This window comes from Podarcis bocagei (genome assembly GCF_964188305.1).
Source record: "Podarcis bocagei genome assembly, chromosome: 9".
In the NCBI taxonomy this organism is placed as follows: Eukaryota; Metazoa; Chordata; class Lepidosauria; order Squamata; family Lacertidae; genus Podarcis; species Podarcis bocagei.
Genome location: NC_138134.1, coordinates 12,631,808 through 12,657,247, shown reverse-complemented (window position 1 = coordinate 12,657,247; position 25,440 = coordinate 12,631,808). Strand labels below are relative to the sequence as shown.

Sequence of the window (25,440 nt, the reverse complement as noted above, 5' to 3'; positions counted from 1 at the left end):
AGGCTGGGATCAGTCCAGTTTTAGAGCCATGGATTTCTGGTTCATTTCAGACCTGTTGCCTGCTCCTCACCCACCTATTTATTCTCAATAAAGTTTCACACTTTGACCACTGATGCATGGATGTAGCAAAGGCAGCTGCGCCCCAATAAATAAAAATAAATAAAAATACATAGCTAACTGAGGTTTTGTCCCCCCAACAAAAGGTCTGCCCCCCTAACAAAAATCATGACTATGCCCAGTGTGTGCAACTGCCACTGTGGTCTAAACCACGGAGCCTCTTTGGCTTGCCGATCAGAAGGTTGGTGGTTCGAATCCTCGCAATGGAGTGAGCTCCTGTCACTGTGTCCCAGCTCCTGCCAACCTAGCAGTTCGAAAGCACACCAGTGCAAGTAGATAAATAGGTACCACTGCAGCGGGAAGGTAAACGGCGTTTCTGTGCACTCTGGTTTCCGTCACAGTGTTCTGTTGTACCAGAAGTGGTTTAATCACGCTGGCCACATGACCTGGAAAACTGTCTGTGGACAAACGTCGGCTCCCTTGGCCTGAAAGCGAGATGAGCGCCGCAACTTCACCATCCAGGGGTCCTTTACCTTTACCCTTTTTGTTACATATGAGAGATTGGGTTGTGGGGAGGGGCATTGCCTTCATGCTCCCCAGGGGCCACTGTTATTGTTGCCATCTGCTTGTCCCGAGACATAATGGAGTGAGTCTCTGTGGGTGAAGCCAAACTGCTGGGGAATCACAGCGCCTGCTGTGGCTGCAGAGACCGCTAACTCATAACTGCTGCCTCCTGTGTTGTTTTTGCTGTGTTAGCAACACCAAAGTAACCTCTGCGGGGTCTAAGCCAGGGCAGTGTGCGTGGAGGTCCTGGGCTGCCCAGGAGACGAGACCCCCGTCTCTGCCTATCGTATAAAACCATATTTTTATTTACCTCTGCTTCTTCAGCAAAGGTTCTAATTAAAATCTTCTCTTTTGTGACCCATCAGTTCTACTTTGAGCGAGAGGTTCAAGAATGGCCAAGGCATCATTGGTCCAATGGTACTTTGTGTGTTTGTTTGTTTTTAAGAGCTGGAATTATTAAGTACCCAAAATGTCGGTAAAAAGCCACAACAGGGACAGAATATTGGACTAGAGAAGTTTTTAGCCTTACCCACCAAGACACAATTCCAAGGTTTTGAGTCATGCATCCTCTGGACAGTTGGGGGTGGGGGTGCGGGTACCAGTCTCGCTTGGGGCTCCTGGGCTGTGGTGCTGGAAGGGTGTTGTTACACTCCTGGGATACATAGCACAGCAGTGAAATGGGAATAATAATAATATTTATTTATTTATACCCCAGGGATGTGGGTGGCGCTGTGGGTTAAACCACAGAGCCTAGGACTTGCCGATCAGAAGGTCGGTGGTTCAAATCCCCGCGATGGGGTGAGCTCCTATTGCTTGGTCCCTGCTCCTGCCAACCTAGCAGTTCGAAAGCACCTCAAAGTGCAAGTAGATAAATAGGTACCGCTCCGGCGGGAAGGTAAATGGCGTTTCCGTTTGCTGCTCTGGTTCGCCAGAAGCGGCTTAGTCCTGCTGGCCACATGACCCGGAAGCTGTACACCGGCTCCCTCGGCCAATAAAGCGAGATGAGCGCCGCAACCCCAGAGCCGGCCACGACTGGACCTAATGGTCAGGGGTCCCTTTACCTTACCCCAGCCACTCTGGGCAGGTCCCAACAGAATATTAAAAACACAATAAAACATCAAACATTAGAAACTTCCCTAAACAGGGCTGCCTTCAGATGCCTTCTAAAAGTCAGATAGTTGTCTTTTCCCTTGACATCTGATGGGAGGGCGGGTGCCACTACCAAGAAGGCCCTGTGCCTGGTTTGTGGTACAACTGGCACAAATGTCTAGAGCAGAGGCAGTTTGGTGCAGTGGCTGGAGGGCAAGGGGTGAAAGCAAGTCACTTATTCTCTCTCTCGCTCTAGCCCAACTCTCAGAGTTGTGCCAAGGCTGGGATGGTATTCAGAACTCAGAGGAAAGGCACAATACAAATGTAACAAATAAACACTGGGTGGGCATGCCGTTAGGTGCTTGAGAGACAAATGAGCCTTAAGGGATATAATTTGCTTTGATACCTGCCTGCCAACAATCAAGGCTGACTGAAAAGCCTTGCAGATTTGGGAAATTGCTTAGTTAGAAATAGTAGCAACAAGCTGTGTTCAGCCCAGGTAGAACGGATTCTGCAATTTTCTCAATTACTAACCAAAGTCAACAGACTGCTTTGCAGGGGGTTAGACTAGATGCCCTTGGGGTGCACTCCAACTCTGCAATTCTATGATTCTGTCATTCCAGACTTAAGTCTCAAGCAAACCTAACAAGTGGTTCATTTTAGTGTCTCCTCCGGTTTTGCCTTAAATGAACAAAATATAATTTTCATCGACTTTTATATTGCTACTTAACTTCTAACTAAATATGCTAAGGATTACAGCTGAATAAGTAGGGCTATAAACCTAACCCCACTTACTCGGAAGTAAGCCCCATTGAATTCAACAGGATTTACTTCTGAGTAGACAGGGTTAGGATTGTGCTGTCATCCCTCTTCCTTGGTAGAGAACTATATCCTATGTGTGTAGGAATAATGGATGCAATTCAACTAACTTCTACTCAATTGTAGACTCATCGAAGTGAATGGCCATGTCTATTCATTTCAATAGGTCTACTCTAAGTAAAAGTTAGTTGAATGCTGCCCACTGTTTTTCTTTTCCGAAAGAAATAAAGCATTTCATCATGTTAGACAGTATAAAGTTGAGACCAGAATTACTGAAACTTCAATGAGAACTTGCCTGAGGGAGGCAACACTCTCTGGGGTCAGAGTTGAGTGGAGACATCTTAAAATAAATGTTTAATTTTCTGTCATTTTCCCCTAGAGAAAAGGCAGGAAAATATTATTGTAGCCTATTATCTAGGTTTTAGATACTTGTTTTCATATGATATAGCTGACCCCTTTCTTTCTTGTAAATGCCAGCTTTGTCATGTTGTTGTTGTTGTTGTTGTTGTTGTTGTTGTTGTTGTTGTTGTTGTTGTTGTTGTTGTTGTTGTAATTTTATTATTTATACCCCAGCCACTCTGGGCAGCTTTCAGCATATACAGAAGCATAATAAAACATCAAACATTAAAAACTTCCCCATCTATGCTCAAATAGTTACCGTGTATACGTATGTGTTTTTAAGGAAAGAATAGGCTAGTTGAACTTTGAAATGGAAGTGACTCTGAAATCAGTAGGACTTTCTATTTCTAATTAATGTGTTTCTGATCAGGATATGGATTTGACACAAAACTGTGTATTTTGTAAAGATCACAAAGCTTGATGATGGCATTTCTAGGACTGTCAAAAAGGATTAACTCAATTTTTACTATTATTCATAAGCACAAGCATGTAATGAGAAACAGGACATGGGTGTCTTTCTCTAGTAGAATTGCTAATTGTTTTGGTTTTCAGTTGTTAGCATAAGAAAGAAAATTGTCTCAAGCTGCAATATTATATATATTTACCTGCGAGAAAGCCTGATGAACTCAGTTGGATTTATTTCTGAGTAAGAAGGTGAAGGATTGTGAAGTCAAAACAAATTGTTCCTCAGATAAGAGAATCTGTTGTCTTGGGCAGCCTACGTCCAAAAAACCTCTGCAAACCCCCCCCATAAAATAAAAACCTATAATAAAAATAAGAGACAAAGTTCATTTTTAAGAAACTGGGAAACACTTTTGATTAGACGATCAATAAAACAGTGAAACATAAAAAAATGGCAGTCAACAAGTTAGAGTTAATTGCCGATATAAAATCTGAGGCATGGAAGCTTGCCCTTTTTCTTGGTAATTACCGCCATAAAGACATTTCAGGGGAATACATCACCACGACATTTACAATAGTATCAATATATAGCCCTCTGCGGATTTATTATGTAAGAGATACCTTACACTTGCTAAAAGCTATAGTCACACACAGTATATTTTTGACTTCAACACTTCGCTTATTATAGATACATTTTATGTCTTAAGATATAGGATGCCTTTTCTCAGATAAGCTTTACATTTGGCACCCAAACCTTTACATTAGTGAAATTGCGATTTTTTAAAAAAATCACAGGTACTGCAACGTTAAAATCAAGAGCCATGCTTTTGCTCGTTTATCAGTGTTGTGGAATAAGTGGGAAATGTTTTTGCGCTGACAGGCGGAGACCCCCCAACCCTGGGCAACAACCGCGTGGAATAATGGCTCAAGACAATGTGTTATGGGATTAAAATTTGGCCACAGGTGTGGAGGAGTCCCTGGTCCTGAATGGGGTAACTGTGCCCCTGAAGGATCAGGTGCGCAGCCTGGAAGTCATTTTGGACTCCCAGCTGTCCATGGAGGCACAGGTCAATTCTGTGTCCAGGGCAGCTGTTTACCAGCTCCATCTGATACGCAGGCTGAGACCCTACCTGCCCACAGACTGTCTCGCCAGAGTGGTGCATGCTCTGGTTATCTCCTGCTTGGACTACTGCAATGAGCTCTACCTGGAGCTACCTTTGAAGGTGACCCGGAAACTACAACTAATCCAGAACGCGGCAGCTAGACTGGTGACTAGGAGCGGCCGCCAGGACCACATAACACCGGTTCTGAGAGATCTGCATTGGCTCCCAGTACGTTTCTGGGCACAATTCAAAGTGTTGGTGCTGACCTTTAAAGCCCTAAATGGCCTCAGTCCAGTATGTCTAAAGGAGCGTCTCCACCCCCATCGTTCTACCCGGACACTGAGGTCCAGCACCGAGGGCCTTCTGGCAGTTCCCTCACTGCGAGAAGCCAAGTTACAGGGAACCAGGCAGAGGGCCTTCTCGGTAGTGGCGCCCTCCCCGTGGAACGCCCTCCCACCAGATGTCAAAGAGAACAACTACCAGACTTTTAGAAGACATCTGAAGGCAGCCCTGTTTAGGGAAGCTTTTAATGTTTGATGTATTACAGTATTTTAATATTTTTTTGGAAGCTGCCCAGAGTGGCTGGGGAAGCCCAGCCAGATGGGCGGTGTCAGGGAACTGCCATCAGAGCATCAGGTGGTGGAGGGACTCAGGCAGGATGAAAGAGACTCAACTGCTGAAGCAGGGACCAGCAGGGGGAGAAGTGGGTCTCTGAGGGAATGCGAGCAGGAGGGAGGGCTCAGGGAGGCTTCCAGCGAGAACAGTGGGGAGGTATCGGAGTCTCCCATAGGGAGACCCATACCTCGCAGGAAACTGTCACGCCGTGAGTCCAGGAGACGCGTTTCCGTTAAGGAACTTCTTTGCTGGAAACGCTTCCGCAGACAGCCACTGTCGGACTCTACTAGTGACTAGAGCAGACATGTCTGAGGAGCTCCGTCACACACGGAGGTTTGTGGGGGCGCACAAACTCTGAGGGAGCACGTTTTCACGCACAAGCAGCTAATCAAACCCTCACAGCAGTCCGACAGTCTTTGTACGCTGCCTGTGCAAGAGAAGGCATCATGAGCGAACCAACCGGAACCGGAGGAGCAGGGGCTGGAGCTGGTCCAAGCTTGGAAGATAGATACCGAGCGTTGGAGGTTCAACTGGCCCTGCAGACGGCGAGGCTGGAGGAGAGAAGGGCTCAGGATGCAGACAAGAAGGGGAGAGCCACTCAATTCCCCAGAAAGGTACCAGGATTGGTGCAGAAATTTGGGGGGGACCCCAAGGACTACCATGCTTTTAGGACAGAGATGCAATATGCCCTTAATGTGCAGTTCGATGAATTCCCTGATGAGGAATCGCGAGTTGCTTTTGTAATTGGGCATCTTGAGAAAGGGGCTAGAGACTGGGTTCGACCCCTAATGGCAACGCACAATGACATACTAAAGGACACAATGAAGTTCTTTCGTGCAATGGATATCATGTTTTCCAGCGATATTGAGGAAGGGGTGGTGCGCAGACAGCTAATGGCTTGTAAGCAGGGGAGTCGATCTGTCCGTGAATATTGGACTGAGTTTACCATGCTGATTCACAGACTGAGTTGGGATTTATCGGCGGCACCCGTTCAAATGCTATTTGAAGAAGGTCTTTCTTCGGGGGTGAAAGACGAGCTGGCACGGAGCCCCAGGGCGGAGTCTATGGATCAGCTGACCAAATCTGCGCTGACCATAGGAGCGCGGCAGGAGGCAAGAGCCTTGGAGAGGCGGGAAGGGAGAGGGGAACGTTGGAAGGAGTTCCGCATTCCAGACATTCCTGAGCCAGCTTTCCCGCCGGCAGAGCCGATGGAAATCGGAACAGCGCGCGCGCGCGCATTTTCAAAAACCAGCGAGGGAGCTAAGAAGGAGGGAAAGGGCCCCCGGAAATGCTATCTCTGCCAACAGCCAGGCCACTTTGCCAGAGTCTGCCCCCAGAGGAAGGAATGGCAAGGGATGGTGGGAGCTGTTGAGGGGGGAGAAGAAGGGGGAGCGGAGCAGGTAAAAGCCAACGCCTGGTTGCCACAATTGGGGCACTGCAGCCAGGCCAAAGAGCAGTGAAAGTGCCCGTGCCAGAAGCTCCTCGACCTGCTCTAGTGATTGAAGTGTCGCTAGAGCTGCAGAATGGGCACCCCCTAAAAATAAAGGCGCTATTGGACTCAGGCAGCTCCTGCAATTTTATGAGCAAGGAGTTTGCTGCTGAACACCAGATACAGACCATCCCTTTAAGCAACCCCCTGCAGGTGACCACGATTGATGGCAGGGAGTTGTTGGGAGGAGGAGTCCGCTTGCAGACTGTCCCAATGATAATGAGGGTGGCAAGGCACACAGAACTGATAGCGTTTAATGTGGCCACCCTGGGAGGCGCTCCCATTATTTTGGGAATGAGCTGGCTAGCTCTACATGATCCGCTGGTTGGCTGGCATCAAAGAGTGGTGTCCTTTGGTTCAGCACATTGCCTAGAACACTGCAAAGGGGAGAAGGGTTCAGTAGGGGCCCAAGCCACCCTAGCAGGGACTGAAGTAATGGGGAAGGTGAAGGTACCACCACAGTATGCAGATCTCAGCGACGTGTTCAGCGAGAAGGAAGCTGACCAACTACCACCTCATAGACCCTTTGATTGTCAGATCAATTTACTCCCTGGAGCACAGCTTCCCGTGGGCAAGTTGTATGCCATGTCAGACAGGGAAATGCAGGAGTTGCGAGGGTTCATTGACAAGAACCTGAAGAGAGGCTTCATCAGAGAGTCCAAAGCAGCAGGGGGGAGCCCAGTGTTCTTTGTGGACAAAAAAAATGCGGACAAGCCGAGACTTGTATGTGATTTTAGGCGGCTGAATGCAGTGACTGAACCGGTGGCGTTCCCTATGCCCAGAATTGATGATATTTTGACCATGGTGAGGAAGGGAAAGATTTTCACAAAGCTGGATCTAAGGGGGGCGTACAACCTGATACGCATAAGGAAAGGGGATGAATGGAAAACCACCATGTTTACCCCTTTGGGGGCGTTTGAATACCTCGTTATGCCATTTGGATTACAAGCAGGCTCCGCGTGTTTTCAATCTTTTATGAACCACGTGCTGGGCCCTTTGCTCTACAAGAATTGCGTTGCCTTTCTAGATGATGTGTTGGTGTATTCTGAGAATGAGGAGCAACATGTGAGAGACGTCAGAGAAGTGTTGAGCAGACTGCAAGCCAACAGGCTGTGGGTCAAACTGGAGAAGTGTCGGTTCCATACCAAGGAGGTGGAATTCCTGGGGTACCGCCTGTCAGACAAGGGATTGGCCATGGATCCCGGCAAGGTACAGGCAGTGCTGGAATGGAAAACACCCAAAACCAAGAAGGATGTGCAGAGGTTCCTAGGGTTTGGAAACTTTTATCGTAAGTTCATCCGCAACTTCGCCCATCTGACGGCGCCCATCACTGACTGTCTCAGCAGTAAGAAGAAGTTTGTATGGACGGCGGAGGCGGAGCGAGCGTTTGAGGAACTGAAAAGGGCCTTCGCCTCTGAAGAACAACTTCTGCATGTGGATTTACGAAAGAAGCTAAGGGTTGAAACAGACGCATCTGACAGAGCCATAGGGGCGGTGCTTCTTCTGCAGCCGGGGAAGGAGGAGTCGGAGTGGCGTCCGTGTGCCTTCTTCTCGCGGAAGCTGAACAAATCCGAGAGGAACTACACGGTGTACGACCGAGAACTGCTTGCTATTCATGAGGCGTTCCGGAGATGGAGGCATCTGCTAGTTGGTGCACAACATAAAGTGCAAGTGTGCACGGACCATAAAAATCTAGAGTACTGGAGAACGGCGCGAGTGCTCAACCAAAGGCAGTTGAGATGGGCCCAAGAGTTCTCCAAATTTAACTTTGAGATTTGTTATGTGCCAGGCCCAGAGAATGTTAGGGCGGACGCTCTCTCACGCAAACCTGAATATTTGGAGGGGGAGGGAGCACCCGAAGAAACCCATATCATTCCAGAGGACCGCTGGGTGTGTGGGGCGACTTTGGTGGGGCAAAGGGAATTGGTAGAGGGTACGGTGCAGGATGCATACGCCCAGGGGAAACTCAGGGATCTCAGAGGGGAGGAAGACAAACCCGGTGGTTTTGAGGAGAGAAATGGGGCATTGTATTATAAGGGAGCGTTATATATACCTGAAGGGGAATTGAGGGAGAAAGTACTCAAGCAGCTGCACGATAGCCCCACAGCAGGGCACTTTGGGCAACACAAAACCATGTGGCTGGTTACCAGGGAATTTTGGTGGCCCAAGGTCAGGGAAGATGTGCGGGAGTATGTGAGAGGGTGTGAACAATGCCAAAGAGCCAAGGGGGAGAGGCAGGCGCCGGCTGGTTTATTAGAACCACTGCCCACACCTGAGAGACCGTGGGAAGCAGTGGCAATAGATTTCATGACTGATCTGCCAAGGTCTAGAGGGAAAACAGCCATCATGGTTGTAGTAGACCTGTTAACTAAAATGGCCCACTTCATAGCCTGCTCACATGCGGTTACAGCAGAAGAAACCGCCAAATTGTTTGTAGAGAATGTGTTTAGGTTGCATGGCGCCCCCTTGAGGGTGGTTTCAGACCGAGGGAAACAATTTACTTCCAGGTTCTGGAGGAAGCTCATGAGCTTACTGCATGTAGAGGTTAATTTCTCGACGGCCCGTCATCCTGAAACCAACGGGCAGGCGGAAAGAGCAAATGGGGTTCTCCAACAATATTTGAGGTGTTATGTTAATGACAGAGAGAATGATTGGGTGGAGAAGCTGGCGTTGGCAGAATTTGCCTACAACAATGCAGAGAACGTGTCCACGGGGATGAGCCCCTTTTTGGCTAATCACGGGTGCCATCCCAGAGCCTTCCCAGGGGGGGAGGGGGAGAACTGGAGCGTTCCAGCTGCAGAACAGTTCGTGGAAGAAATGGAAGCGATCCATCGCCAGCTCCAACTCAACTTAAACAGGGCTAAGGAGGAATATAAGAGGCAAGCAGACAAAAACAGAAGGGAAGGTGAAAGCATCAGGGTGGGGGACCAGGTGTGGCTGTCAACCCAAGGGTTGCCATTCAAAGGAGGTTGTAAGAAATTAAGACCCAAAAGGCTGGGTCCGTTTGAAGTCATACAGCAGGTCAATCCAGTGGCTTTCAGGCTCCGGTTACCGAACCACATGAAGCTGCACCCAGTTTTTCACAGGTCGTTGCTGTCACCGTATAGAGGAGACAGTGAGGGGAGGGTCACTAGGGGACCAGCAATGGAGGAGAAGGAACACAGCTACCATGTAGCGGAGATCCTCGATTCCAGGTGGAAGGGAGATCAAGTAGAGTATTTGGTAATGTGGGAAGGGGAACCGGAGTCGGAAAACACCTGGGTTAGGGCAGAGGATGTCAATGACGAGGTTTTAATAGAGACTTTTCATCAGAGGTTCCCACGTAAACCTCAGCCTGTAGCGAGGTTCCGAAGGGAATACTTTGCCACCACCGACGAGGAAGAGGAGTTGGAGGGGTTCCCAGATTCTGAAGAGGAGGAGGATTCAGCTGGCCAGGACGACGATCGATGGAGAGAATTGTTCGAGACGTCAGAAGATGAGGAAGATTCGTTTCGGGGTTTTAGCCCTTCACCTCCCAGGGGGGAGGAATTGGGAGGGGGTGAGGGGGGCCCTGGAGGGGAGGTGGATGTCAGGGAACTGCCATCAGAGCATCAGGTGGTGGAGGGACTCAGGCAGGATGAAAGAGACTCAACTGCTGAAGCAGGGACCAGCAGGGGGAGAAGTGGGTCTCTGAGGGAATGCGAGCAGGAGGGAGGGCTCAGGGAGGCTTCCAGCGAGAACAGTGGGGAGGTATCGGAGTCTCCCATAGGGAGACCCATACCTCGCAGGAAACTGTCACGCCGTGAGTCCAGGAGACGCGTTTCCGTTAAGGAACTTCTTTGCTGGAAACGCTTCCGCAGACAGCCACTGTCGGACTCTACTAGTGACTAGAGCAGACATGTCTGAGGAGCTCCGTCACACACGGAGGTTTGTGGGGGCGCACAAACTCTGAGGGAGCACGTTTTCACGCACAAGCAGCTAATCAAACCCTCACAGGCGGGGTAGGGATGTAGGGAGACCTTGGCTTAGGCACTGGACGTTTATCCCTCCCAGACCCCGGCCGGGGATCTGGGGAACATCAGGGTTATCCAGAATATGTGGGGATTGGGCTGGCTCTGGAGAACGTCTGTTCAAGCAGAGAGCCCGCCCCCTATATTGCCACCATCACAGGGGAGAGCAATTGGCGTATGGCCAATGCCTCCCCTCAAAACAACCCCTTTAACGGGGAACCCTGGGGTCGCCGCCACGGGGGTGGGTGGGTCACTGCTTCATCCCTCCTCCCAATTTAGGGAAGATAGACTAAAGGATTCCGCCCAAGGCCTGAAACCACAAAAGTTGTGACGTTTTGCTACGGGGAAGGTAAACCCTGCCAATGCAGGAAAATTCCTTTCCGGCTCTTCAACAGCGACCATAACGTAGCAGCGCCCGCGTACCTATGGAGAAGAGGTTAACCTGCAAAAGAAGGCTTAACTGAGAGAGGGCAGGGTGGGAGAAGCTCTGGAGCTGACTGGAACTCCCAGGTAACTTCCGCCCACTGTTGTGTGGGCTGGTTGATCTCTCCCCTTACCTGGCCAGCTCTCTCCTGGCAACGCCCCCCCAGCTGGGATTGGGTAACTGGCAAAGGTAGGCAGATACCTCCAGGTGTCCAGCCTGGGGGGGGGGCGTATCCAGGCTGTACTGTGGGGAGCAGTCATTCTTCAAATCAAAGCAGTGGTAGTGGTTTCCAGCTTGTGTTCTTGGAAGCTTACCAGGAGAGGAAAATCAATAACAGTAGACCATCTCCCTTAAAAGTCCGGTTGCCACTATTACTTAAAATGCATAACCATAGGAGGCTATTGGGTGTCTTCCCGGGCGCCCTCTCAGTTATGTGGAGATACAGTGGTACCTCTGGTTACATACGCTTCAGGTTACAGACTCCGCTAACCCAGAAATAGTACCTCGGGTTAAGAACTTTACCTCAGGATGAGAACAGAAATCGTGTGGCGGCGGCAGCGGGAGGCCCCATTAGCTAAAGTGGTACCTCAGGTTAAGAACAGTTTCAGGTTAAGTACAGACCTCCGGAACGAATTAAGTACTGAACCCGAGGTACCATTGTACAGTCATACCTCGGGTTACAGACGCTTCAGGTTGTGTTTTTTCAGGTTACGGACCTGCTGAAACCCAGAAGTACCAGAACGGGTTACTTCCAGGTTTCGGTGGTTGCGCATGTGCAGAAGCGCTGAATCACAGTTTGCGCATGAGCAGAAGTGCCGGATCGCAACCCATGTATGTGCAGATGCAACGCTGCAGGTTGCGAACGTGCATCCTGCATGGATCACGTTCGCAACTTGAGCGTCCACTGGACATTGAGACCCACCTGGCTGTGGGAGCCCCCTAAGTTGCGTGCCAAGGCACCCGAGCCACAAAGTTCCCAGGAGAACAACAAAAAACAAACAAACACAGACACAGAATATTTTGGTTTGTGGGTTCAAATAGGCCACAACTTTATTGGTTACAGATGTGAGCGGTTTGGCTTAGGCATTGGGGTGAAGCCAGGCTATATCTTGACTCCTGTCTATCTGCAGGGAGTCCATGGAAGGGTAAACCACCAATAGAGGATGCCCTATGACTTACATTGGATAGTGGCACCCAATGGGTCCCCATAAGGGTTGTGACATGGCCCTAGCCCATGTCTGGACTTCGGATAGATTCCACACCCCTGAACCCCTTTAACAGGATACCCTTACTGAGGAGGGGAAGGCGAAAGCAACAACCTCCCCTCCAACCAAACAAAGGCTTACCCAATGCCAAACCTCACAAAAGTTGTGACGATTGCTACTAAGTAGGCAGAAACCAAATGGCCAGTGCTAGTTTGCCAAGTGGAGAAATTCCTACCCAGCCCCAACAATATGGCAGCTGACAATTGTCCATACTAAGGTCATATCAGAGCAAAGCATGAAAAGAGGCTGGGTGGGTTGGGGGATACGACGAAGAGGTAAGAAGAGGGGGCCAGCCAGCCGTGCCGCGATTAAATTGCCTGCGGCCACACTCACCCTGGCAGCAGATTGGCTGGGACTGCCCCCAGCACAGATGAAAGGCCGGTCGTGATGTGAGGGGAGGAGGCAGCGTACCTCCACCCCCACGCTGGAAAGCTGTTGAGGCTTAGCTGACTGGCCGCAATTCCACCCACCAGATAAAAGGTGAGCGGACTTATTTTCCATTGAGCATTGCAGGGCCTTGGACTAGATCAGGCATGGCCAAACTCGGCGGTCCAGCTGTTTTGGGACTACAACTCCCATCATCCCTAGCTAACAGGACCAGTGGTCAGGGATGATGGGAATTGTAGTCCCAAAACAGCTGGACCACCGAGTTTGGCCATGCCTGGACTAGGTGATCACTGGGATCTTTTCCATCTCTACCATTATATTATTCTATGCAGCGATTCCATGGCTAACCCTAGCCCCCTTTGTGTGAACAGGGTGAGGGCATGCGTTGAAAAGGCAGCAGGATTGCACTGCTGGCTCTGTCCGCAACATCACATCACTTTCCTGGTGGTGCCTATCTATGCAGGTAAAAATCCAGCATCGCCTGAGCTCTGCAAGTGCAGCTTTCTCCTGATTGAAATGCAGAGCATTTGAGGACCGGGACATTCACAGGGAAACCAAAATGCATGTTTACAAAGCTATTGTACTACCAAACTTACTATATGCTTGTGAAACATGGACCACTTATAAACGCCATCTCCAACGCCTCGAAAGATTCCATCAACAGTGTCTCCAATAAATTTGACACATCACTTGGGAAGACAGGCAAACTAATGCCAGTGTACTGGAAGAAGCAAAGATCACCAGTGTCAAAGCAGTGATTCTTCAACATCAACATCGTTGGACTGGTCACGTGGTGCGGATGCCTGATGATCGTTTTCCAAAGCAACTACTCTATTCCAAACTTAAAAATGGAAAGTGCAATGCTGGTGGTCAACAGAAGAGGTTTAAAGACTCTCCCAAGGCAAATCTTTTAAAAATGTAGTATAAACACCAACAACTAGGAAACACTGGCCTGTTAGTGCTCCAACTGGAGAACAGCCTTTACCAAAGGCGCCATGGACTTTGAAGACGCTCAAACTCAGGATGAAAGGGACAAATGTGCTAAGGGGAAGGCACGCTTGGCAAACCCTCACCATGATCAACTCCTGCCTGTAAACCTATGTCCGCACTGTGGAAGGATGTGTGGATCCAAAATTGGCCTCCACAGTCACTTACAGATTCACTGTTAAGACCGTGTCATGGAAGACAAATCTTACTCGGCTATGAGGGATCACAGAAGAAGAAGAAGAAGAAGAAGAAGAAGAAGAAGAAGAAGGAGGAGGAGGAGGAGGAGGAGGAGGAGGAGGAGGAGGAGGAGGAGGAGGAGGAGGGAGGTGTCTATGCAATGCATGGACCTGTTTCGCAGGAGTAATGCAAGAAGAGGGCCCATAGATGCTCCCTGGCAGAGTGTTTCCCCCAACACTATTTTGCAAACCACTGGGACTTCTGAAGAAATGCACTGAGTTCAGCATAAGTGACCTTCCTCACTGCAGACCTGGAGCAACAGGGAAGAGTGCAAGGTTGCATCTTTGACCGATAATCTAATTTTCTGCTCTGTTAGATACAGATTGTAGCTGAATTATACAGCCACGCGTCAAGAGTTACGGTTTTAAATCAGGCCAGCTGTCAGAACTATATTGACTCCTTTCCTATAAATGAAATGGAAAACTTTGTTTCATGTTGAAGGCCATTTCCTGAGTGTTAATGTGCAGAGTGTCAAAGGGTTATCCGTTCCGAGAATCAGGAACAAGAAATTATCCTTCCTTAATTAATTAGATACTCATAAAACTACAGGAACGAGTTACTAGTTCCAAATGTAATATTAAAAAGGTCTAAATGGCAAATGCTATACAGATGGGCATCTTTGCTATTTGCTACATTGGTTTCAACAAACATTGGTTCTCGGTTTCTGAGCAGCCACTGCAAATTTTGCCAGTCTGCCCATAATATATTTCTCCCAATTGGGCTGCAGATAAATAACGGTCCAGCTGTCTGCATTGGCTAGACCCACAGTTTCTCTATATGTTTATTTCTTTAATTCAGCTTATATTATACATTGAAGTATGTCGTGTCACACAGTACTTGAAGGGGGTCGTGGATGCAGTAGAGTTCTGCCCTCCTCCTTTTGAGGCAGATCTATAACCATCCTATAACTTTTCAGGTAAATAGAACTGAATCTGGTCTAACCATCCATGAGTCAAGATGGCCCATGAAGGGTTGGCTAGAGCCAGGGCCTTCTCGGCTGCGGCTCCAATCTGGTGGAACACTCTGTCACAAGAGACTAGGGCCCTACGGGACCTGACATCTTTCCGCAGGGCCTGCAAGACAGAGTTGTTCCGCCAGGCCTTTGGTCAGGGCGCAGCCTGACTCCCTCCTCTGGCAACCTGCACAGAATTTTGCTTAATTGGTTGCCATCAATTTGATTTAATTAATTTTTATAATGAAATATTTTTAGATTGTGTGACTATTTGACTGTTTGTTTGTTTATTTGATTGTTGTTAGCCGCCCTGAGCCCGGCTTCGGCTGGGGAGGGCGGGATATAAATAAAATTTATTATTATTATTATTATTACTTCTGGATCTGCTTCTCTTGCTTGATCCGGTTCCCCAATCCTGCTCCCCAATCCTGCATTGGTGGCTTTGATAAAATGAATATTATATTGTTCGGGAAGGGGCATAGCTCAGTGGTAGAGCACTGCAATTGTAAAAAAGGTAAAGGATGCCTGGGCAGTGATGTCCAGTCAAAGGCGACTATGGGGTTGCGGCACTCATCTCATTTTCAGGCTGAGGGAGCCGGCGTTTGTCCACAGACAGCTTTCTGGGTCATGTGGTCAGCATGACTAAACCGCTTCTGGCACAACAGGACACCATGACGGAAACCAGAGCGCACGGAAATGCCATTTACCTTCCCGCCACAGTGGTACCTATTTATCTACTTGCACTGGTGTGCTTTCAAATTGGCAGAAGCTGGGACAGAGTGACAGGAGCTCACTCCGTTGAGGGGATTCAAACTGCTGACCTTCCGATCGGCAAGCCCAAGAGGTTCAGTGGTTTAGACCACAGGGCCACCCACATCCTGAGCACTGCATGTAAAGGGTCTGAGGCAAACAGTACCTACCATATTCAGGTAAAACTGGGAAGGACTCTTCGCTGAAACCCGTAGGATTTAAAAATAAGGGGGACCTACTAAAAAAACAGAAGCCTTTTTACTTGGTATAGTGAGGGGTGAAATCCCCAAAAAGGATGTTACTTTTTTTCTGTATGCCACAACAGCTGCGAGAACATTGTTAGCGAAGAATTGGAAGAAACAAGATTTACCAACTATCGAAGAATGGCAGATGAAGATGATGGGCTATATGGAACTTGCCAAACTGACCGAGAGACTCCGAGACCAGAGAGAAGAGACGGTGGAAGAAGACTGGAAGAAGTTTAAGGAATATTGGAAAAAATATGTTAATATTTAAACCTTAGAATAGCTTTGGAAGTAGATATAGACTGTAGGGTTAGAAGATAGGGTATTTTAAAATAGTATTATTTGTAAGTGATAAAATGTGCAGTTATTTTAGTATGATTTTTTAAAAAAGATGGTTAGAAATTATGATATATGTAAACTGCTAAACATGAAGTAAAATGAAAATCAGATAGGTGGGACTTGGGGAAGCCCACTTAACAATGTTTAGAAAACTTAGAATATGACAAGAATTTGCTCGTATTGTTTGTCTTTTCTGTCTGTGTTTTTTATTTGTGTTATAAAATAATTTTTTGAAAAAAATAAAAATAAGGGGGACCCTCCTAAGGGGTGCTGAGGAGGCACCCCAGCTCAGGATGTGCTAAGATGGACACCTCTCACCTCAGGTTACTGGAAGGATGCCAATCTCAGTGTTCGCCACACAAAGTTTTTATACACTGGGATTCTGCGACAGGCATGCCAGGTTGCTGTATCAGGCCTCAGATCAGAAGTCTTATGTGTTTATGGCTCCTGACCCAATACCATGCCAACCCTGATTACTTCAGGATTTGTTGTTGTTGCTTAGTCGTTTAGTCGTGTCCGACTCTTTGTGACCCCATGGACCAGAGCATGCCAGGCACTTCTGTCTTCCACTGCCTCCCGCAGTTTATTCAAATTCATGATGGTAGCTTCGAGAACACTGTCCAACCATCTCGTCCTCTGTCGTCCCCTTCTCCTTTTGCCCTCCATCTTTCCCAGCATCAGGGTCTTTTCCAGGGAGTCTTCTCTTCTCATGAGGTGGCCAAAGTATTGGAATCTCAGCTTCAGGATCTGTCCTTCCAGTGAGCACTCAGGGCTGATTTCCGTAAGAATGGATAGGTTTGATCTTCTTGCAGTCCATGGGACTATCAGGAGTCTCCTCCAGCACCATAGTTCAAAAGCATCCATTCTTCGGCGATCAGCCTTCTTTATGGTCCAGCTCTCACTTCCATACATCACTACTGGGAAAACCATAGCTTTAACTATATGGACCTTTGTTGGCAAGGTGATGTCTCTGTTTTTTAAGATGCTGTCTAGGTTTGTCATTGCTTTTCTCCCAAGAAGCAGGTGTATTTTAATTTTGTGGCTGCTGTCACCATCTGCAGTGATCATGGAGCCCAAGAAAGTAAAATCTCTCACTGCCTCTCACTCCATTTCTTCCCCTTCTATTTGCCAGGAGGTGATGGGACCAGTGGCCATGATCTTCAGCATATAGGCAATAAAAACTTCTCTGTTTTCACCCACAGCTGGGTCTTGAGCGTTATTTATCCTCTATCTAGAAAGGGGGGGCAGGGGAAACCACAATTCGCTTGCCACACAACTTGTTCAGTAACCTGCTCATCAAATGGCCACTTATCATTGTAAATGGAGCAGTTCCCCAGTTTAGTTTCAGCAAAGTTGACTTGTAGAAGTTCTCTGATTTGCAGTACCGTCCCATAACTTCTCTGTAGCCATTGGAAAACTATTAGAGGGTAGCAGAACAGTATCGTCGGCGTAGAATTGTGTGTTTACTTTGCACAGAAAAAAAAATGGTGTATTTGCTTTGTAAGGCCAAACTCATATGGGAAGATAAGTAGCGTTTTGTAATTCTGGAACCGAGTTGTTAAATAGAAAGAAGTGGCCTTCAGTTCTGCATTTAATTATTGGGTCCGTATGGAGTTTCTAATCAAGGCAAACAGTCAACTATCTACTTTTGTACTCTGTAATGTTGGCCACAGTTAATCCTCTGAGGTGGTATTATTTGAAAAGTTTAGAGGAGATGCATTTTGTGAAAGAATGTTTTCTTTTGCCTGATTTCTTTTGTCTGTCTTGAATTTCACTGGGTGACCTCTGGTATTAAGAGAGATGGTGAAAAGCGTCTCTCCATTTTCTCTGCACCACACATAATTGTTTTAGACCTCTTTTGTAAATAGAAGACTTTGGAATATTCTAGAAGAAACTTGTAAATGGCCTTGAGCAAGTTGCTAGGCAATGGAAAACTTCCCCAGCAACAGGTGTCCTTATCAGGGCATGCGATCAACTAAGTTGGGGTCAGTCTAAATGAGTATGTGAATGAGTAAACATTACGTCTCTGGCCGGATGGCTAAAAAGAGAAAATGATTATGTTTCTTTGTTGTTGTTTTTCTTTATTAATGACCAGGTGTAAAGTTTTGTTAATAATAAAGACTCTTTATTCCTGTAATTGGAATTTCACTAAGAGATAGCTGGAATGCTGCTGCTGCTGTAAGGAAGTAAAAGATGCAGGAAAAATTTCTGTAAAAAGAACTCTGTTGCAGAAAGAAATGAAAACTCAATTGACTGGGAAATGCCCCGACACGCTGTTTCAGTATAACTTGTAAATGATTACAGGTAGCAAACGGTAGCAATATTTCAAATAACTGATCAATCAATACTTTTTTATTGTTTTTAAAAATCCTCATATATCTGAAATGCCCCATAATAGGGCAGGTTGGTTTTATTGATCCAAATGGAATATCATCCACAGAAGCCAGGTCTCTTGGGAACCGCTGAGTCCAGCCACAGAGGCCTGGAGATTGAATGGTTCTGCTGGCTGCTGGCAGATAGGTTACTGCTATGCTGATGGTTATTACTGGTCTGATTCCCACCGCTTGCCAAACGAAACAAGAGACAACCATTTACTCTCTCTCCTCTCCTTTTCCTCCCCCTTCCCCTCATGCGCTTAGGTGTCTCAGTCAGCGTTTCGACCTTCAGCCTGGTTGCAATATCCTTGGAGAGATATGGCGCTATTTGCAAGCCGTTGCAGTCTCGGGTTTGGCAGACAAAATCTCACGCTTTGAAGGTGATCGCTGCAACCTGGGGCCTGTCCTTTGCCATCATGACGCCGTATCCGATTTACAGCAAGCTGAAACCGTTTGAAAGAATCAACAACAGCACAGCGAACATGTGTCGCCTGGGCTGGCCAAGCCCAGTAGTAGAGCAATCTTGGTAAGAACAGATTTAAATATATATCCATAGATAGATAGATAGATAGATAGATAGATAGATAGATAGATACCGTATTTTTTGCACCATAACACTCACTTTTTTCCTCCTAAAAAGTAAGGGGAAATGTCTGTGCGTGTTATGGAGGGAATGCCTACGGGTGGCATGCCTACGGATTTTCCTCCTCTAAAAACTACGTGCGTGTTATAGAGCGAAAAATACGGTAGATAGATAGATAGATGATAGATATAGATATGGCATTTCTTGGGAGATGGTATTAGATGGCATTATTATTGGTACAATTTAATATGCCAAATTATGGACAGCCAGTCCTTCAGCCTGTCAGTGGGGTAAAATAAGTGCAATGTTGAAGGGTTTGCTTCATCGTATTATAAACATGGTGATTGCATCATCCAGTTTGCCCGCTGCTTTGCTTCAGGAGAAGAAAAGGCTCAGGATTAAACCCTACACAAATACAGAGTGGAGTCCCCAAGATAGCATCTTGTACGCCTCCCTCCGGCAACTCCAACAGCCAAGCTGGTGCCAAATGTATTGCTCTGCTTTCTATATTTCATCAGCGAGGCCTAGTAGGGGGGGGGGCTTGCCATCTGGGCAGCCAGGGCCTCCCTAGGCACTGCCCAGGCTCGCTCTCCAGAGAGAAGAGTTTGGATTTGATATCCCACTTGATCGCTACCCTAAGGAGTCTCAAAGCGGCTAGCAATCTCCTTTTCCCTTCCTCCCCCACAACAAACACTCTGTGAGGTGAGTGGGGCTGAGAGACTTCAGAGAAGTATGACTAGCCCAAGGTCACCCAGCAGCTGCATGTGGAGGAGCAGGGAAGCGAACCCGGTTCACCAGATTACGAGTCCACCGCTCTTAACCACTACACCACACTGGAGAGGTCACTTCAGTGCTGCTAATGCAGCAGAAACAACGTGGGAGGCAGCAGTTATGAGCTCCAGTGGTTTGCTTCCCCCCAGAGGCACACCCCATTGTCTTGTGAGACAGATGGAGGCCAGCAACCAACTTCCACCAACCATTGGCCATGTTAAATTAATTCTACTATCTGGGGCATTTTATTAGTTCAAATATTTTCAAACCTTCCTCCAGTGGATTCTAGGCAGTTTACTATAAACACCATCCAGCCCAGGTCTCAAAAGTTGCAGATGTAGGAAAGAATCCATACAGGGGTCAACTGAGCTCTTCTCCCTCCCTGCCTCTTCCCACTGGACTGGCGCATGCACTGCAACACACCAGCCATTACATTCCTCCCAATTGATCCTTTCCTCCCCAGGACCAAGTGAGCAGACTAATGGTCTAGCCGCACGTTGCCTCCATGCGCAGCTCTGTGAAGGAGCAGGCCCCCAGAAGTACGTATAGGAGATGTGCACAGACCTTCTGTGCACGGCTGTCAACCGTCCCTTATTTGGCGGGAAAGTCCCTTATCCCAGTGTCGTGTCCTGCTGCTGTCCCTTATTGATGATGTCCCTTAAATTTCCCGGGTTTCAAAGGAAGCAGCTCCTCTCCCTCCCTCCCTGCCGGCCAGGGAGGAGGGAGGCTCCAACTGTGTTGCTTGGCTGCGTTGCTCACCCAATAAGGAGTCTAAGAACGACTGGGGGGTGGAGCTTGCATGCCTTGTGCCAATCAAATCAGCTGCGTTGCCTGGGGGCTTGCCTTTGCTCAGCACTTCCCAGTGGAAAGGTGACTGTGGTTTTCCTTGCTGCATCCCCTTTGCCGGGTTGCTGCACTGTAGTTACCACCACTTGAGGCTTCGTTTGGCTGCTGGTTGACTAAAATCCCTTATTTTTGCTGCTGATCCCTTATTTTCGAGGCTGCTGGTCCCTTATTTTCAAACCTGTAAGTTGACAGCTAGGCTTCTGTGGCAGATAAGTGACTGTGCAAGGGCTGTGGGTGAGGATGGAGGTAGATGATAAATTGCATGGCGATCCCCTTCCACATCACCTCTTAAATGAGTTAATTGGGGGTGTGGATCTCATGCCCATAGTTGTATTGCACCTATTAATAGGGGTGCCACCTCAAGTTCCCATGGAGCAATGCAAAATTCAGAGCACATTTCAAAGGCCAGGAGAGAATTTCAGAATTCAGACAATCAGAGTGATAATAAATTCCACAGAGGCAGCTGTGCTCATTTGTTTCAGGAAAGACAGAGAATAGTGACAACTCAAAGGCAAACCAATTCATTGCGGCTTGAGCATTCTCTCCCCCCATAATTTTTGATTATAGTATCTGTTTTACATTTTTTATTAGATTTTCTGTTTTACATTAATTTCAACCTTAAAATATCAATGACTTCCCTTCTTCTCTGTCCATGGTTCATTTCGCAAAACATAAATCCCTGCATATAAACTAAACCATTCAGTATTCCATCATTACATCCATCAAAACTTATTCACACTGTTGAATTTATCTTCATGCTGCCCACGTTTTCAAATAAACACCATTTTCCTCCATATATTCAACAAACATTTTCCAATCTTCTTTAAACGCATGTTCTTCTTGTTCTCTTACTCTATATATTAAGTCTGCGAGTTGTGCATATTCTGTCGACTTGATTTTTTTTTAAAAAAATAATTTTTATTGGTTTTTCACCTTTTATGAGTACATAACACAGAAAAGACAAAAGACAAAAACATGTATAATTTCAGAAAATCCTACTTTCTTAACCTTGTTCCTTGACTTCCCCCCACCCCCCTTCATGCATCCCAATTCCCATAATTATGTCAGCAAATTGGTATTTCTCCTCTTAACCATCTTAATATTACCTCTTTTATTAAAGAAAAAAAATTTTTTTTCTAAGTTGGACTCAAATTCCCTTCCATCGATTTCCCATTTTGTCTTAGGTAAAAGTCAAATTAACTAAACCCAAAAGTCCTGAGTGTTTTTAACGTTCTATTCTTCCCTCCCTCCCATCCCCGGTTTTCGTCCCTTCCCTAGTACATGTCCAAAATAACAGTTCTTAGCCTGGATTCCTCACGTCCGAGGCTTTCAAGTCTCTTTCAGTCCCTCTCCGCCGGTCTTGTTGGTAGTCCTTTATATTGGTCGTCGAATCTCAAAGGAGTTCTGTCCCCATCAAACCAGGTTCTCTTCCCACAAGGACATTTGAAAACAGCTGCTGCAAAAGTTCCGCAGGCCATGCATCTTCAGAGTCAGAGTGAAGGCCCCAATCATATTTCTTCTTTATTTTGAGTTCTTAATTCCATATACTCCCGGGGCCTCCTCCTTCGTCTTTTGCATCTTTCGCAGATTTGTAGTCAATGTAATCCAAAAGTCTCCTTGCTTATATTCCACTGGTGTAAACTTCTGGTTGGTACATTCCATCTTTGCTTTCTCTTTTCCTTGTTTAGTCTCCTCCACTTCTTGAGTTATCATTTCTGATTCAGCTGCAGATTCTTTCTCATTCAGGTCCTCAATACATTCAGCAGAGCTGCTTGTTCCAGAGGTCAAGGTCATGAGTTGTTTATTCATAGCCAGACTCTGCTCTTGTAAGATTCCCACCAAATGAAACATTCTTTCGATTTCCACTAGTAACTTTCCATCCACAGCCATTGTAATGTCACAGAGTTCCCCCTAGAGGGAATCTGGTTACTTAATAATCTTTCTCCAATAATCCTCTGACTTATTGTTGTTACTTTGTTTCCAACAGTTTTAGTTCAATTATAACTGATTTTAATCCAGAGGGGTCTTAGATGACAATTTTTCAACTTTAAACTGTCCGTTTGACAGCTTTGACAGCTGTCAAACTCCGCATTCCTCTTCCACAAGCTCAAATACAGGACGCTCCCAGGCCCGGGAGGGGGGGTTGTATACAACAGAAAAAAGGCTTCTAAAATTCCACTCTTTCACTTCAACTCAAAATTTCTTTTTGCCAAATCTTGGAAGTTAATGTCTTTTTTAACTCACCCCACAAAGGGTAGGCTCTCCAGCTTAGTTCTTCTATTGTTGCTTTAGATCGTCTGCAAGAGGGGGGGGTGCGGACTTCCTTTTAGCACACCCCCCGGTCGTCTCGAATTCACAGGAAAATATTCTTAAAGTCCAATTTCATCTTACTCACGGGTTATTCTTTTTCAGTCTGAATTTCAAGGAAGGAAGTCAGTGCTCTCCAGTCATGGCTCGCGGCTCCGCTCAACCGAGGTAGCGATCGACTCTCAGCGCCACGCCACCCTCCGTACCCTCTCCGCAGCCTTTAAAAAGGCTCTTCGTGGGTCGGGGGCGCTTAAGGCGCCCACCGAGTCTTCCAGTCCGCAGGCTTCAGCGCCTGCGGTTTCTAAGGGTCCCCGCGTCGCCGGCGCGGCAAGACCCGTCCTCGGTTGAGCCGATTCCCTCCGCAGCTCGGAGGGAATCCGCCATTTCCAGATCGCGCCAACCCGGAAGTCCCTATTCTGTCGACTTGAGTTGCTGTACTTCTTTGGTTGGGACCTCGCTCGTTTTCCATTTTTGGGCTAAAAAACCACGGGCCGCAGGACTAGCATACATAAATAACCTCTTTTGACACCTGGGAATTTCCGTCTGAATTATCCTCAACAAAAAGGACTCTGGGTTTAAAAGTACTTTTAAACATTTTTTTTTCAATTCATTATGGATTTTTTCCCAATACCCTTTTACAGGTCCACCACATATGAAAGAATGTCCCCTCAGTCTCATTGCATCTTCTAACACTTATCTGATTCAGTATTATGTATCTTAGCAAGTCTACTTGGAGTTAGATACAATCTGTAAATCATTTTCAGGTAGTAGTCCTTCAAGGAATAACATTGTGGCTTGAGCATTCAAGGAGTGGAGCACGTATTTTTTCAACTCACTTAAAAGGGGGAATATAAGCAGAAAGGGGCTGTGGGCTGTACTTCTACAATCTTTATCCCTTACCCCAAACAAACACAAAGTTTCAGAGATGTCTCATGTAGGGAAGGCTACATATATCAATCCCTATGTACCTGGACTTCCTTGGATCATGGAACCTTGGAGTGGGATCCAGGACTCATTTGAGTAGGCTTTGCTTCCTTAGATGTTTCGCACCTTGTCTGAAGCCAGGCCCCGCAGCCGTTTCTACCCAAATTGCCATGCATGAACAGAGATTCGCCTACATCTGTTTTCAAACACAAATTAGTATTCAGGGCATCTGACAAGTTACATTTTCAGTGCCACAACCAAGATGCAAACTGTCTGAGGGGGAGAGGGAGCGAATGTAGGACCATTCTCCTTTTTTTTTTTTTTTACAAAACTATCACTTGTCTCCCATGTCACTGAGTTTGGGGAAGTTTTTAATGTTTGATGTTTTATCGTATTTTTAATATTCTGTTGGGAGCCACCCAGAGTGGCTGGGGAAACCCAGCCAGTTGGGCGGGGTATAAGTAAAAAAATATTATTATATTTGTTATGTACCAAAGTTCTCATCCTGGGCCAGCAGGGGGATACTGTAGATAGTTCAGGTCCACATATGCAAATAAGGGATCGAAAGTGACGTTCAGTGGTTGGATAGTTACAGAAAGTTGTTACAGTTACGTTGTACTGGAGCTCTATATAAGCAGTTTGGCTGAACCCTTCAGTTCAGTTCTCTTCTGGCCTGTGAATAAACAAGAGCTGTTTGAAGAATCACTGTGTTGCCTGATATGTTCACCCACAACTTAACAATATTATTAGGAATTACTGATCTGCAAAGTGAGCTGAGCAACTAAAAGGGGTGCAACCCCCCCCATAAACCTTTCCATGTTTCAGAACAAATACTGTGGGATATCTTTTGTCAACTCTGACAAGTCATACTACTAACATTACATCCTTTTCAACTGTGAGCTATAATAATTACACTCGGTTTTAAAACAAGAGGAGGCAGTGCACCCAGAATCAGCTTTAGCCCATTTCAGAGATGAGAAAGAAGATGGTAAGAATATTTTAACTTTTTCTCTGCTGGTCTAAGCCTCTCTTCTTGTTTCTGCAGGTACATCTTCCAGCTCCTCATCCTTTTCCTTATCCCAGGGATCATAATGATCATTGCGTATGGCTTAATCTCCTTGGAGCTCTACCAAGGGATCAAATTTGATGTCAGTCAGAGGAAGTATTCACGAGGTAATCTTCCTGACCAGTCCCATTCGCCTTCTTTCACTCAGATGTGAAAATGTGATGAGCAGACATTTTTTTCCCTGGTAAAAAAAATCTGCAACAGAGCAGTCTTGCAAATGTCTCTGAGTTACGAATCATAGCCAGGATTTTTTTTAAAAAGCATTAATTATTCCATGTGTGTGTGAATGTGTGTATTTGTGTATGTGTGCAATTGCGTTCCTTCCCCTCTGGTATTTTCATTCACTTTTAACAAGAATAGATACAATGGTATTCCAAGACAAGCAATATAGAACTAACCATAAAAAAGTTACATAGAAAACTGCCTTGTACCAAGTTAGCCCATTGCTCCATCTAG

General features: G+C 46.7%; 1 protein-coding gene and 1 long non-coding RNA gene across 3 annotated transcripts in view; both read left to right on the top strand.

Annotated features, from left to right (window-relative positions):
* Positions 1–25,440, top strand: part of LOC308594685 — a 201,794-nt gene that overhangs the window by 90,804 nt on the left and 85,550 nt on the right. The window lies entirely within an intron of this gene.
* The window catches only part of CCKAR (cholecystokinin A receptor), a 39,188-nt gene that overhangs the window by 4,335 nt on the left and 9,413 nt on the right, over positions 1–25,440 (top strand). For both annotated transcript variants that reach the window (XM_081207843.1, XM_081207844.1), the window contains exons 3-4: positions 18,752–19,013; positions 24,964–25,091. In XM_081207843.1, the coding sequence (XP_081063969.1) occupies positions 18,752–19,013; positions 24,964–25,091 (390 nt within the window). The remainder of the gene's footprint in view (positions 1–18,751; positions 19,014–24,963; positions 25,092–25,440) is intronic.